Here is a 15117-nt window from a genome sequence, read left to right as displayed (position 1 = left end):
AAACTTATTTTGCCTTTTTTTATACAGCAGAAGAATTTTATCAATATGGAATAATTTTGCAAGGGTTCAGTTGGTAATGATTGAACTTTTTGTGATTTATACAGATAAACACAAGGACTGCTCTGGTGTAACTTTGCATCTGACACATCAAAAGTAAGTATCTTTAGAAATATGTATTTTTAGGTACCTAAATAAAATACTTTAAAAATACCTATAACTGATTTTTTTCATTAGAACAGAAGGCATGGGAACCCCTTCTTTAGATTCATTTGAAAACATATCAATACCTCATAATACTAAGAATTTTGAAGTCATGCGTCATCTCTTGGCAAAAATTTTTGTTTCTGCCAAGAAACTTGATGAAACAGTGCTATCACTACTGAGTTAATCCATCTTAATATCTTCATATTTAGAAATCTGAGACAAGGACAGCAATTATGTAGATGATTGTTTTGTCCTATTTCAAACACTTTGTAGAAGATGCTTTAAAAATTGCTTTGAAAAGAAGATGCTTTGAAAAAAAGGAGGGAAAGGGAAGTGCTGTGTAACAGCTGCTTTCTCAGTAAACCACTTCCAGACATAATCCAACATGTAGAAATTAGTAGTGTTAAATAGTATTGCATATCATGTCACTTGCAGTCGGGTTTTACAAAGGACTTGTTTAGCAGAACTTGAGTTTTGAATTGCAGGCAGCCTTTGATTGCTGGAATGTATCTTATGATGTCCGTGAATACTGTAATACCACCGGGTGAGAAAGGTGAGTCATAATTCTACAAAGTCGTTATGTAATTTCAGCATCTGATTTATTTTTACTGCTCGTTGTTGAAGAAAATTTAGTAGAGATTTGCTGAACTGTAGATGGACAAATTAATTACTTAATTAAACAAAAGATGAAAAAAACGGTTATAAATTTAAAATCGTACCCCATTTCTCAATGTGTACGTCTGCAAAGATGATTAAGGTTGTAGAAAACAATGCTGAACAAAATAATAATGATCTGTGCAATACTGAAGTTTCTAAGTGTATTTCTTAAGGCTATTTCTTAGAGTAATTTTTAGTTTTTTTCTTCTTCTTAGTTTTTTACCAAAAAAGCTCTAACTATTCTCTTAAACCCCTTCTTCCCCCTAAAAAGAAGTATAAAATCTTTTGGACTCTTCTTCACCTGCACTTGCCATTCATGCTGTTTGTGATTTACTAAGAGTTTAGTTTTAATAAATATATTTTTAGCAGTGAGGAGCTACTCTTTAAAAATTTTATTCCTATGTTCCTACTTGGCTAAAAGGTCAAAATGCTGAAAAAACACTGTAAAAGAAAGTTTCAAAACAGTTTCTGTTTAGAATCCTACTCAGTGGATTTTATCTAAAACTCAGCTTAGATAGTCCTCATCATTTCTTCACATTAGTGTGGAATTTTCTGGTTTAAAGAGGTTGAACACTGACTTTACTTTTTTTTACACTATACCAGAATTTTAAGTTATATACATGGTAACAACATTTGTCTCATGTACAGTTAGCTGCCTAAACAGAGTGAGGTGATCAAATGCTGAGCTGACTCCAACTGTTGGGTGAACTCAGCAGTTTGAAATCTTTTTTCGTTTGAGTTGAAATTTAATGTATTTTGCTGTTCAATATGAAAACATATCAAACAGGGGATCCCTGCCAAGTATTTGATCAATGCAGAAATTTACTTTTTCTGCTGGAGGGGCGAGGGAAAGGGGAATAAAAACAGTTCTGTGCCTGTTGACTGCTGGCTTCTCATGTTCAGTCAAATTTGCAGTTCTTAAGTAAATCATGAAGTTTTTTTATAATGGGAAAAATGCAGCCAGTCCTCAGATGCCTCTCAGAGAGGCATTCGCAGAGGAGTTTTCTTCCTTAGCTACTGCTACTGCACAAAACACAAGTATTAGCCTGTTGACATTGTCTGTACAGCATTTATCTACTAAAGTCCCCATCTAAACCTAAATCTTTAAGACTGGGTCTAGAACTTTAGTTAAAATCAAGCCTTCATTATAAATTATATCAGTTTAGAATTATATCAGTTTATTTTAATTTTCTCCTGAGTACTTATCATAGCTATGTCTGTTTTGTGTCTCAACATAATATGTTAGCAAACATATTACTGTACTTTGTTAAATAGAGGTACTGAATGCTGGAAAAAATGATACTGAGTTTCAGCACCAATTTGGATGTATGTCATCACAGAATGTAGTTTTCAAGCCACTTGTACTATATTTTATTAGTTTTTCTTTACAGATATCTTGAGGTAGACACTGCACAAATATATTATTCAGTATCTTTTGAAATTGTCTCTTGTCTGGTGTAGGTAAACCACTTTCACACTGAATGAAGTACAGCAGTTTAATATTTCTCTGTTTCATATATAATGTATTTTACTTTGTTTACTGCCATCATATTTTAACAGTGGTTGATGCAGACATTGCCTGCCATTACAAAAGGTTTCCAATGCACCTTTTTGCCTACAGAGTTCATACGCATAGACTAGGTAAGAGTTTTATTGTGACACAGGAATATCAAATATTTAACAGAAAAATACTGACACTACAAAATATTTTTTTAGAAGTATGTCTCATGTTCACATACATATTGGTATGTTATAGGTAAAGTAGTGAGTGGATACAGAGTGAGAAATGGTCAATGGACATTGATTGGTAGACAGAGTCCACAACTACCACAGGTTGGTTGTTTTTTTTAATTCTAACTGTAAGTTTTAATTATCAATATTTAAAACTGACAAGCTGTATTGGCAGTCATGGTGTTTCCACTGCCAATTATTATCATGATTACATTATGATGCAAAAATGCTTCTGAAATTACTTTTCAGATGTGTAGCACTGTCATTCTCGTGTGCGTGTATATTGACGTGAATAATATGAGATGCTTTCACTAATTATGGTGAATCACCCTCTCTTTCAGGCATTCTATCCAGTAGAACATCCTGTAGATGTTAGCTATGATGATATCCTAGCAGCTAGATGTGTGTTCAGTGGTGAAGGCAGAACTACAGAGACACATATAGGGTAAATGTTTTCTCTTTGCTCCATTTCCTAACCATTTTTTCCAAGGTATTCATTATGTGTAGAAATGTATTTGTTTCATGTCTTCTTCCAAGAAAATTCCAACAAATGGTCTGTTTTTATGTCTAGTCTGCTAAAGATCTAACTGTACACAATACTCATTGCCGTTACTTGTGTGAACATCAATTCTAGAAAATGGTTTTTTTAATAAGCTGAAGTTATTGACTTTTTAAAACAAAATAATAATGCTTCACAATTTCTCTTCATTATTTCAGAAATAAAATTTATGGAAACTTATAAAATTCTGATAAATTTTGACCCATCATGAAATCTGACCTTAAAAATTCAGAATAATCTACATTTTTTTTAACATAAAACTTTACAGGCATTTATGAAAAACAATGAAAATGTAAATTTTTAGTAACAATAAACAGGAAAATCTGAACTGTGTTTGTGCATGATGCTATTCAGCCAAAGATGACAGACAGAGTTCTGTAAGATCAAATTGACAAATACAACTGTAAAAATAGATGCATTATTAATATGCTCTTTGCTGGATCCCATTCTTCGAACTGTAATTTAGTACATATGTGGGGATATTAAGATACCTGCAGAAATCTCTCTATTCGGGAAGCTGGAGCACCCCAAGGGTTGAGTTTTTTAGCGCATAGAACACCCTGAGATTGCATCTCAGTAGAGGGGTAAGGATTCAACACAAAATTATCACCTTTCAGTGGGTGTTTAAAGTACTGATGAGTAGCAACTGGAGCAAAATTAATGGTTTGAGAAGAGGTTTTTACAAAAGCCATACACTAACAAAAATATATCCAAAACTTTAATTTAACTGTAGACTTTTTTTTTTCACAAGTTCTGAAAGTTTCTGTCATGTTTCTGTTATATTCCTTGAAGAAGTTCCTATTTGTTAAATAATCTTTACAGTTCCAGGACAATTATGGTCTTTTCATTCAATGTACTAATATGCTTTCAATGGGGAAGAAATAGGAACAGAAACAAGCAGACCTGTACATTTTTATTACCTAATTTCTACCTGTGAATTTGGAGAAACAACGCATAAGCATTTTAAGCAAATATTTAAACTGTTACACGAAGCCCGATGCCTAAAATGGAAGTATATATGGTTGGAAAAGAATAATCACCATAGTAAGAAATAAATGGATGAAAAGGAGTGCATTCACAACAATGCTGGGAAAGATACACAGCTAAATGAATTGTTGTTTAAATCTTGGAAAATGTTGCCTTAATGTTGGAGTTTTCTTACTTTCATTCAGAATGACACGTTGGTTCAAAGAAATATAGAAAGAAATATAGAAAGAACCTTTGAGTTCCAAATATAAACACTGAAAAAATGGGAAATGCAAACGTCAAAGTCTGCATGTTCACTTTCCTGGGTTCTATATTTCATTTTCTGCCTGTGTTTATGTTTTTTCTTAATCTAGCTGAAAAAAATAGATCTTTAATTCCTTACATTATTTATCTTTTATATACATAGAAGGCAGGGCTAAAACAAACTTCAGAGTTTAGTTTGTCCATTTGCCTTTCCAAAGCTGATCAGTTTAAGTTTAACCATTCACAGTATATGCTAACTGTAGTTAAAACATGACATATTCTCAATGTTATACTTTCTTATCTGTATAGCAATTTCTGTGATAGTCAACTAGCCCCTTTCATATAAATGAAATGTCATTTTTGGCCAAGTCTGTTACTTAGTGTCCAACTTAGTTAGGGAGGATATGTGTCCTTGTTTTGTTTTTATCTCTTCCTTACCATGCTGTTTGTTTCTTTACACATGATCTTGGGTTTTTGCATGTTTTTCTTTAGTTACACATCGTTTTCCATTATCTTACATTATCTCATGACCCCCATGTTTCACACTAACCTTTTTCATCCTGCTTCCTCTCCTAGTCTAAGAAATTTAATTAGGTATTGACGCACGTCTCTTAAATGTGTAGTATAGGAAACCAAGATTCAGAAGTGGGACCCGATTTTGCTTGTACAATTGACTAGATACAAGGTCAGGGTAATTACATGACCACAGCCTTAATGTCTCTGGTGTAAAAAGGTGAGGCAGGAATTGTGTCTTCAAAAGTTTCATAAATTGGCTATTTCAATTAGCTGGATTTCTCCTTAAGCTCAAACTTTTACAAATTAAAGGGTTGTATTATCCTTCACGAAATTAGAAGGACATCAACTATTCCTGATTTATAATCAAGATTTCTTCCAGTTTTTGCTACAGACTAATAAGTACTCCATGCAAGCAGCCACTGCATTTTTATAACAGGTAACTTAATGATATTTCAGACTAAACCTTAGTGTTAAGTAGTATATAGCTTACCAGTCTAAGGAATGTAAAATATCTGGAGCCCATTCAGTGTTAAAGATCAAATCTATGTAAAGAAAAGTGCCATTGGCCATGGTGGCTGCTTGTTTTTCCAATTGCAATATAATGTATTGTTTAAAACTCTTAACAAGTAGTGCAAGCTGTGTCTTTCCATTTTAAAATATGTTTAACGGGTATTGTACCATTCAAGACAAAGTTTATATGCCTGTAGTAAAATGTTCCCATTCAGTATTTAAGTTTCTTTAACTGCTTGATCTTGCTTTTCAATGCTAAGTCCTCTGTTTCATTATGTTTCACTGTGTACTGTTAATATACCATGATCTGGATACAGTTCTGAGTATCTCTGGCAGTAGTGTGAAGGTGCTTAACAGGATTTTTAAAATTTTATTTCTTTTTAGCTTGTGCATCAGCATTTCTACTCATTAAACTCATTCAGAAAACAAGGTTTCTCAGGAGTTCAAATATCTAATGGAAAGTTTCTGGAGTTTCTGTGAATTTTCTAAAACTGTTGTTGACAGAGCATTTTTTTTTAACTGTAAATATTTTAAATTATTGACATGGAAATATTTAGACACAGCACCATGTCAGGTGAAAAATACTTCAGTTGGACTCCACATAGCCTTTTCTATTGAAGTTTCAAAGAGAAGGCAATTATAGTTACAGATATTGGGAAGTCCAGCAGTGAAGTTAATGCTTTCTAAAGGCTTAAGCAGAGCTTGCCAAGTCGAGTGGTTTTTGTGGTCTCCAAGGGATGCTAAATTTTCAATGCATGGAAAAGTACCAGTTCCCCTTTTGAAACAGTCTCTTCTCCCATGTTCCCACTGTCTCTCCTCCAGCTGGTGTCATTATTGTTGCTATGGTGAATAAATGAATGCTGCAAGGCTGCTGCTGGAAAAGTCAGCGCTGACGTCTTTTGCAAAAAGCTAATAACTCACTCCTGTATCTTTGTATGAGTGTGGGCTCACTGTTTAATTGTGAAAGCTAATTAAAAAATCTTAGTGTAAACCCCTTTATTTTGTGAACCTTACTGTATAAGTCCTAGCTTATTCCATTGTAAGGACTGTAGCTATAAATAAAAGATATCAACCTATATGGCAGAGGAAAAAAAAAAAAAAACAACAGATCACAGTTGCGAAGAGGGCTCTGTATTTTCTGCTTCAGAAAGTAATATTTTTCAGAAAGAATTCTTTCTCATACCAGCTCTTTTTTTCTGTTGAAGGCAGGATTATGTAGTAGGACAGAAAAGCCCTTTCTGATTCGAGTACATGCACAACATTTATCAAAGAACTGAATTTTGCTAGTGCTTAATCATTCCTCTTGCACTCATATTTTCCTTACAGAAGCTTGTGATCAAGTTATTCTCAAGATGGCAGTGCTATCTTTTCTTTAAGAGATATTTATGTTGTCTTAATATGTAATAACATTAAGTTTTGGTGCATTAGAACCAGTGTGACTGGCCAATAAATGGATGCACTTGAACATGGGGTGGGGAGGGAACCTTCATAAAATATAGCTGCTGAAATGAAACATAGATGTTCTTTGCAATGATTGTAAATTTTTTGCCCCAGACTGAGAAGTATATGAATGGTGACATAATAAATAATACAGTTCTGTCTTATTTCATCTGAACATGTAGATAGTTGATGAGATTCTGGGGACTATGAGGAGGACACCAAGGAAATGAGAAGGAAGAACAGTTTAAATAGTCTATATAATTATCTGTAGAATCAAAACCAAATTTGTAGGAATTTCTGAGATACCTAGGGAGTCTGTGCAAACTGGTATTCTCTAGTATAACCTGAAATAAATGTTTCATATTCACTGCAATTAAGTTTTGTTTTAGTGTGGGACTTCCATATATTTCATGGCCAGTTTTTAATATTCTGTTAAACAAGGTAGATGAATTGAATAACAGCTATATTCAGCTCATTTTTTTCTGACTGCTGCATCTTTTTTTGTGTTATGTAGGGGAACAGCGAATGATGAAATGTGTAATTTTTACATTATGTACTATATGGAAGCCAAGCATGCTGTCTCATATATGACCTGCACACAGAACATGAACCCTGAGATGTTCAGAAATATACCACAGGAGGCAAATATTCCTATTCCAGTCAAGTCTGATATGCTAAAGATGATGCATGGACATCATGAAGGTGAAAAAAACTTGTAATCCATTTTATTAAAATCTTTTTGTGCTCATTGATGTGTTTGTCTGTGTTACATTAAATAAGATAAATTTTCATTAAAATGAAATGCAATTCTGAAGAAAACTCAAATTGCTAATTATAGGCTATCATGGGATTCTCTCTTGGATTTGGTGGAAATGTCTGCCAGTTTTTTGTCCATTTCTTACTATTGTGATCTTTCAATTTCTGACAACTTTTTTATAGCTACATGAGCTGTGTACCTGAAAGATTGACCTCTTTTCTATGCCAAATACTTACAGTATACAGTACTTAGAGTTTCTTAATATTTGCTTTATCTTCTGGCTATTACCCACAAAGCTGAATCACAACATTTCCATAGTTTTCTGGATCCCACTACCTTGTTATGGAAGGAATCAAATGTTTATATGGAACACTAGAAGGCATGTAATTCCACCAGCAGTATTTTCAAGGAGTAATATGACTGGTATCTGATATGTCTGTGTGGCAGAGTACAAATGGTGATTTTCCATTTGTTTCACTGCTGCACTGTTTGGTACAACTACTACAGTTAGATTAAAATGCCAATATTCATTTCAGAAGGGCTTTTTTTTTTTTTTCCCAGTAGGAAGATAGTCAATTCCATTCACACACAGAGGTTAACATCATATCCTAAATCCATTTTTCAGAAACCAAGGATACTGATAAAAGTTCTTTGCTGCAGCAGGCCAAAAAAGAAGAGGGAGAGATTTTGGATCAGGGTATGTACTTCTTTATTTCTATTTCAAATAAGAGACTCACTAATGTAAAATATGGATAAATTATATCCTGATTGTTAAGAAGCTATGAAGTTTTTAATCTGTTTATTTTTAATTGGTGCAATTTGCAATGTTCTGTACAGGTAATATGATTGAATGCTATATAAGAAATAATTTTAAAAATTAGTCTATCACTGATCTCTAGCATAGTAAGTAAAATTTATTAGTACATTTTAATCTCTTTAGATTTTCCTGTTCTTGGTTTAATTTGCTAAAGAAGGTTGTAGTTTATCTGTAAGTACAATCCTAAAAAATGGACACAAAGAAGTAGTCCTACAGCATGTAACTATTCTATAATCTCTATTTTATATGTAGCTATTACCTGTTGCTTTTAGCTATTTGCCTGTTTCTCAGTTTGTATTCCTGTGTATGTATTAGGGAATACTATGCACTTATGCTTCAATATTGGTTGTACGTGCAGTGGTTTGAGTGCAGCTAATGTTTAATACTGAATTATTTTTCACTACATTTGGGTATGTGTGCATATACACATAACAAATCATGCAAATTGTGTGCAGTACTTAGTTGCAAGAAAAAAATACATTACTGTTATAAAGCTTTTAGAAACATGCTGAATGTTAATTGTGATTCAGAGATATATTAACATAAGACTGTACTTTAAAGTTCTTTGTATCATGTGCTATTAGACAAATATTGATTTAGTATCAAGATTTTTCTTGATACTAAGGAGAAGACCTTGTCAGCTACAGTTTCCTACTGTTTTCACTGCACAATGTTGGGGTTCAAGGACTAAATGAATTAAAGACAAATTTCTTTTTGCCTTTAATGAGTGCAAAGATTAGGTCAGTGTTTAGAGTTTTTGATAAGATCTCCCAAAGGGGTTAGATTTTCTATATGCTCTGCCATTTTGCAGAGTTAACTTCAATAATGAAGTTACAGTCATCAGAAACACATTAATAAACCATGTAAATATTTTGAAATAAGTAGTAACCATCACAAAGTAAACCACCACTCAGTGGTGGTTTGTCATGAAGACAAACCTAAATCCCTGTAATGTTAAAATTAAACTGAACGTACCTTAATGAACCTGACCTCATTGTATTGTTTCTAAAACTAGGTTCTGGAGTATGAGAGCATCATGACTGAAAGTACTTTAAACTGTTGGAGACAATGTTTACAATTCCATATCTGAAACTTATTTTAGTCAATTCAAGATGGATTTTATTAGGAAGAAATACAATTCTAATATTTTTTAAAGCCTATTCCAGAGCAGAATGAGCTAGCTGCATACAAATTTATATCAAGATTTATGCTAATAACCTGCTTCACCCCAACATTACTAAGTGCAGTAGCAGATGGTTGAGGATCTTGTTATCTGTGTGTTTTATTGAATTAGTTAATGTTTGAAACAAAATGTTGAAACAAGGTCTTGTTTTTAAAATCTTTTTCATTTATCTTCGAAATGTATTTCAAAGCCATGTTTCTGCAATGCAGTCTCGTTTGCCAAGACCACTGTTTAACATACATCCTTATCTAATACGTTTCTATGGAAACACACTGCATTGTTTTGTCCATTTGAAATTAGTTGAGTTCATGATGTGAAATATCGAAACTCGGTAGCTGCTGTGAGAGAGTTTTGTTTCATGTTCTTAATTGTTGGTTTAAGGTAAATTCTCCCATCATGTACAGGAGCCTAGCTTCAATTTTACATTGTCACAGGTCTAACTTCAGTTGAATTATGTGCATGTGAGCAAAAAAACAAGTAGAAGGAAAAATAAGATTATATTTGATTTTATTTTTGTCTCCAAAGAGGTACTTTTAGAAAGGGGGGTTTGCTCCTACAAACACATGAGCACCTGTTGAGATACACTGGGAAAACCATGAGCTGCAAGTGATCTGCTAAAATGGACCTATTAAAATTACATACAAATTAGAGTCTGTTTTTTCGGAGCAAAGTGGTTTTATATAATTGCATTGCTAATTTGTCCCTCTGGTCAAGTAAATTTAATGAGCTAGCCAGTATCAAGTAAGTTTGAAAAATGTGCAAATGACAGGAAAATTCTACAGTTTGGAAGGAGGTCCCCTGTGCCACACATCAGCAAATACATACTTTCACTGAGATATAGGTTATAACATACATTTTTCCCTTTATGCTCTGGCATAACAAACTCTGTATGATAAGCTTAGCTACAACACACAGATCCACCAAAACTCGGGTTTTGATTAGTTCTATTGCTTCTGAGCTGTTGCTTAGTAAATTCAGCCTTTGACTTGCTCTGAAGTTAGTACTTAATGATTTTTCCATAATTCTGTTTTATCTTGCATGTTTTTTTCTCAATGACTCAGTATGTTGTAGCAACTTCATTTTACCCTCTTCAATTTCAGGTAACTGAAGTAAACACTTCACTAAAATTGAAATAGTTTTTGGATACTTAAAATCTGGGTGAAAGAGACAAATTTTGATGTGACTAGTATTAAATTCAAGCATTTGCCTCGAAAGGGGAAAACAAAAAAGCCTGCCATGTTAAAGTATCTGCCTGCTAATGTTGTGTATACCGCATGATTGCCTAGGCATATGTTTAGAAGATATACTTCCTGCTGCTTGCAGGCAGTACCTCTGGGAGTTATCATTACTTTTACATTAAAGTTTCTATTTCATCACTTTCAGTCATCAGAACCACATTAATAAACCGTGTAAATATATTGAAATAAGTAGTAACCATCACAAAGTAAACCACCACTCAGTGGTGGTTTGTCATGAAAACAAACCTAAATCCCTGTAATGTTAAAATTAAACTGAACTTACCTTAATGAACCTGACCTCATTGTATTGTTTCTAAAACAACAGTGTCACTGTTTGGTGAAGATTAACTCCTCATAGGAAGTTAAATATTGTAGAAAAGACAATTGATTTAGACATTTGTGCATATTTGATAGTTTCCTGTTCCTGCTGAAGCACAAAGTCCCTAGCAAAACAAATATTATTTATTTTTTGTTCATCAATACGAGTTTGATTAAATTATATCAAATAGATACAGTGCTGAAAAAAAATTATCTGTTCATAGCATTCACCATATCTGCTAGATGTCTCTTCTTTCCTTGTTGAAAAAAGACCTAAATGTGTTTCATTCTATTTATTCGTGGCATGATATAGTTTAGGTTTGTTTTGTATGCAAGCAGTGAAACAGCCTTTACTATTGAGAAGGTCAGGTGCTGCTGTACTTGAAAGCTATATAACCACAATAGCAGTTTCTTAATGACAAGGAAGTAATATACAGGTGGTGGTTAAACAGATATGTGATATTTAATTTGTTGACCTCTGGCTCATGATTTGATATCTCGTTTTGTATGCATTAGATGTATTCATGAACTTTCTTTTGAAGAAGAAAAGGCATATTTTTTTCCTATTAAAGGCAATATAATTATGTTTAAATGGTTAAAAAAAATCAAAGCTGACTTGAACTGAAAATTCACTTGCAGCATATAAACCAAAAATTGTATTTGTTTGGTTTGGGTTTTTTTGTTTGTCTTATTTTAGAAGGGCATGTATGTATACATGTACATGTCACTTACACATGCACGGGGAAAAAAAGAAATGAAATTTTCATGTTAATTCTGGTATTAATATTTACTGTGACACTTTAAAAAGTACATTTTTGCTTCTATCTGGCTTAGGGACTTTAGAAGTTAATACTGAAAATGTAACTTGTATATCTTTGCCTCTGATGATGGAATCTGAACTGATAGTCAAAGTTGTGATTCTTTTGCTCTCAGTATTAGTCAGTTGTACTTCCAATGCAGGCTTTTTTCCCCTCATCTCCCATTATTTCATGTTTACCATGAGCACAAGTGATTCCAGGAGCTCAAATGGTAAAGTTCAGTACAAGTGAACTTAAGATCTCTCCTTTTGAATGTCCCAGCTAGACTCATGTGAAGTCCCTTTTACACAGCTGAGTCTTTTAACAGAAATCTGACATTTAGAATAATATTATACCTTGAGTCCAACATTCAGAAGTTAGCTTTTGTAAAGTTGGGCTTTAAGTCTGCAATCACAGAATTGCTCTTCTGATGGTGAGATAGGTTGCATAGAAAAACACCTCACTAGACTTCTGCCTTGTTTTAGAGATTAGAATGTGTATAGCGAGTGGAATAGAGAACAACATAAAGAACATGACTTCACAGTCTAAGACAATTTGATGCTCTCTGATTAAAGTACGTTTCATTTTAGATTCTCATCAGAGTTGTTGAATGGTTCTAGGTAGCTGAGGTGCCTCTGTGAAGTCTGATTTCCTGATCCATTTTCCTAGTCTTTGAGGACGGACAAAACAGACAATTGAAGTCTTGCATATACATAGCTCCTACTGAAACTCACTGGAAATGTGGCTTGAGTGTAAGATGTGAAATACAATGCTAAGTACCATGTAAATCATATTTTGAGATGTTTCTAGGTGGACACTCAAAAGAATTACAGTTCTGGCTGTAATCTCTAGCAAAGTAACAGTATTTATTTCATAGGACAGGCTGAGATAATGAAGTAATTTAGTGTCAGTAAGTGTTTCCTAAACAGATATTGGAACAGAAATATTAGAAGAAGTCTTTCTGTTCAGTTAAAACACTTGTTCATGAGTGCTTGGAGCGGCGGTTTTTGAATGAGGTTAAAGAAAAATCTGTCATGATGGCCCATTGATTGTATGAGGAGGTTTCTTTGTAAGAAAATTTATCATCATAATCCATACCAAATGGAGGCTAAATTAAGGTTATACATAATTCTGCTGTTTATTACCTGTTGGAACGCTAACTCATCTTTCAGATGCTATGTTTGCACAAGAGTGCACGCACACAGAGATAAAGAATTTTGCACAACATTTTTGTTGCGTTGCTGGAATTTTGCTAAGCTGTAGCTGAACCTGTGAGTTGAGAAACTGAAATGTCTGTTCAGTGTTGCATATTTTGCTGTTCACTTGTGCATTTCTGTGAAAAGCTTGTTACAACAAAAATGTACTGAACAGGGCTTTTTGTATCTGGGATAGAAGTTTCTGACTGATTTAAGTGAAAGGAGGTATAGCTCCTCCTCTTTCTGTCTCATCTCTCTTTTGTATCCTTCTTAAAAGGAAAAAAGAAAGGAGGTGAAAGTGTAAAGAGGCATCTACAATTTCTGATGGGATAGGTGTTGAAAGAAAGAGGAAAGGAGTATCAGCATGCAGGCAGGTTCCTTGGTTTTTTGGACAATTAAATTTTATATTTCTGTGATAGTATTACGTGGCAAACATGGCAGCAGAGTCAACCAATAAGAGTTGATATAAGCCAGCACATGTAGCCATGAGTTATGTTCCTTTCTAATCTAAATTTGTCATAATTTACCTTTGGTAGTTTGTTTGTGGTTGTAAGAAAAGAGAGGAATTCAGTTTGGTAGGTGGTTAAAATTTCTTAGGTTGAAGAAGAAAGGATGAGGCTTGAAACAGAAGACAAATTCATTTTCCATTATTGATGTGGGATGCCTAGAGTGAAGTGCTAGGGACATTTTTAGGTTAAGGTCAGACACGTGAGAAAAGCTTTACATGTTTTCAGGCTTTGGATGCCATTTTGGTGCTGAAAGATGATATTAAGTCCCCTAAATAGAGTATAGAAGTAAGAGAAAGTGATTGAATGAAACCTTGGAAGAAAATGCTACTGAAAGGTATAAAAAGCAATATTTACAGTTAGAGAAGTATAATTAGGAAGATTCAAAATTGTTTCAATGCTGAAAGATCCTGCTCAAAGTTGTGAATAAAAGATGAGCTTTTAATTTGGTTAGAATAGAATTAGTCATAATCTTTACAAAAGCACAGTAAGGGAAGGAGATCTAAGCAAAAAAATCCATTTGGTATATGTTGCATACCTAAACAGGAAAATAATATAACAATAATGAAAATAAACCATTTTAAACTGAATGTTTCAGTGTTCACTGTTTGACATCTGGTTTATGTTCTCCCGTTCTTAAAATTATAGAGGGACTTTCCCTAGGTATTTCCTGTAAAGTAAAAGACAACTTATCAATGAACAGCTGCAAAAACTGCTTACAATATTATTAACATATTTGAAGAAATGGAAGGGGGACATTGTGTTAGTACTGGAAGAGTACAGAGAAATGATGAAGTTATAGCACAAATATAAAACACATTGTGAAGAAGAAGAAGCAGCTTAGTGGCTTCATCTAGGAGCCAAAGAAGGGAAAGAAAATTAAACTTTTTATTATTTTAATAATAATAATATTGCAAAATTATTTCATTTTTATAATTTTCATGACTATTTAAACTAAAGCATGATGATGCTTGAAAGAAGCAAATTGAAGATAACAGAACTACTCTTTAATAAACATAGTTTCATACTTGTCATTTTGTGAGAAGAAATATCTTTGCAAGTATGTACTGCATTAAGTAGAAATTTCAGATGGAACTAACATACTGTGTGCCCAAATAACAAATATGTGTAATACATCCAAATAAGAAAAGCAAAGTTATATGTAGGAAAACTGTTGTCTTACCTTTAACACTCTTTCTCCCACTTACAAACTCCTTTGACCTAATGATTTTATAAACTACGCCTGAACTCTCAAAACGTTTGTGCATTAAAGCATTCTGACAGTTGAAGGAAAAAAAAAAAAAAAGAAGAAAAAATAAACAATTAATTAAAACCAAAGAAGGAAAGAAGATGCCTTTATGTAGCAATAGTTGTAAAAGCACTTCTTAGGGACAGGCAGACAGAAGAAAACCACTAATGATTTTATTTTTAAGCCTTTTCTTTCTTTTTTTTTTTTTT

General features: G+C 33.3%; 1 protein-coding gene across 28 annotated transcripts in view; it reads left to right on the top strand.

Annotated features, from left to right (window-relative positions):
* The window catches only part of PAM (peptidylglycine alpha-amidating monooxygenase), a 132185-nt gene that overhangs the window by 88462 nt on the left and 28606 nt on the right, over positions 1–15117 (top strand). For all 28 annotated transcript variants that reach the window (XM_005502852.3, XM_005502851.4, XM_065045470.1 and 25 more), the window contains 7 exons: positions 105–153; positions 690–757; positions 2422–2502; positions 2618–2694; positions 2934–3037; positions 7362–7549; positions 8230–8301. In XM_005502852.3, the coding sequence (XP_005502909.1) occupies positions 105–153; positions 690–757; positions 2422–2502; positions 2618–2694; positions 2934–3037; positions 7362–7549; positions 8230–8301 (639 nt within the window). The remainder of the gene's footprint in view (positions 1–104; positions 154–689; positions 758–2421; positions 2503–2617; positions 2695–2933; positions 3038–7361; positions 7550–8229; positions 8302–15117) is intronic.

The sequence above is a fragment of the Columba livia genome, chromosome Z (assembly GCF_036013475.1).
Source record: "Columba livia isolate bColLiv1 breed racing homer chromosome Z, bColLiv1.pat.W.v2, whole genome shotgun sequence".
NCBI lineage: Eukaryota > Metazoa > Chordata > Aves > Columbiformes > Columbidae > Columba > Columba livia.
Note: the sequence above shows the minus strand (reverse complement) of the source record. Positions and strands in the feature narration are given on the sequence as shown.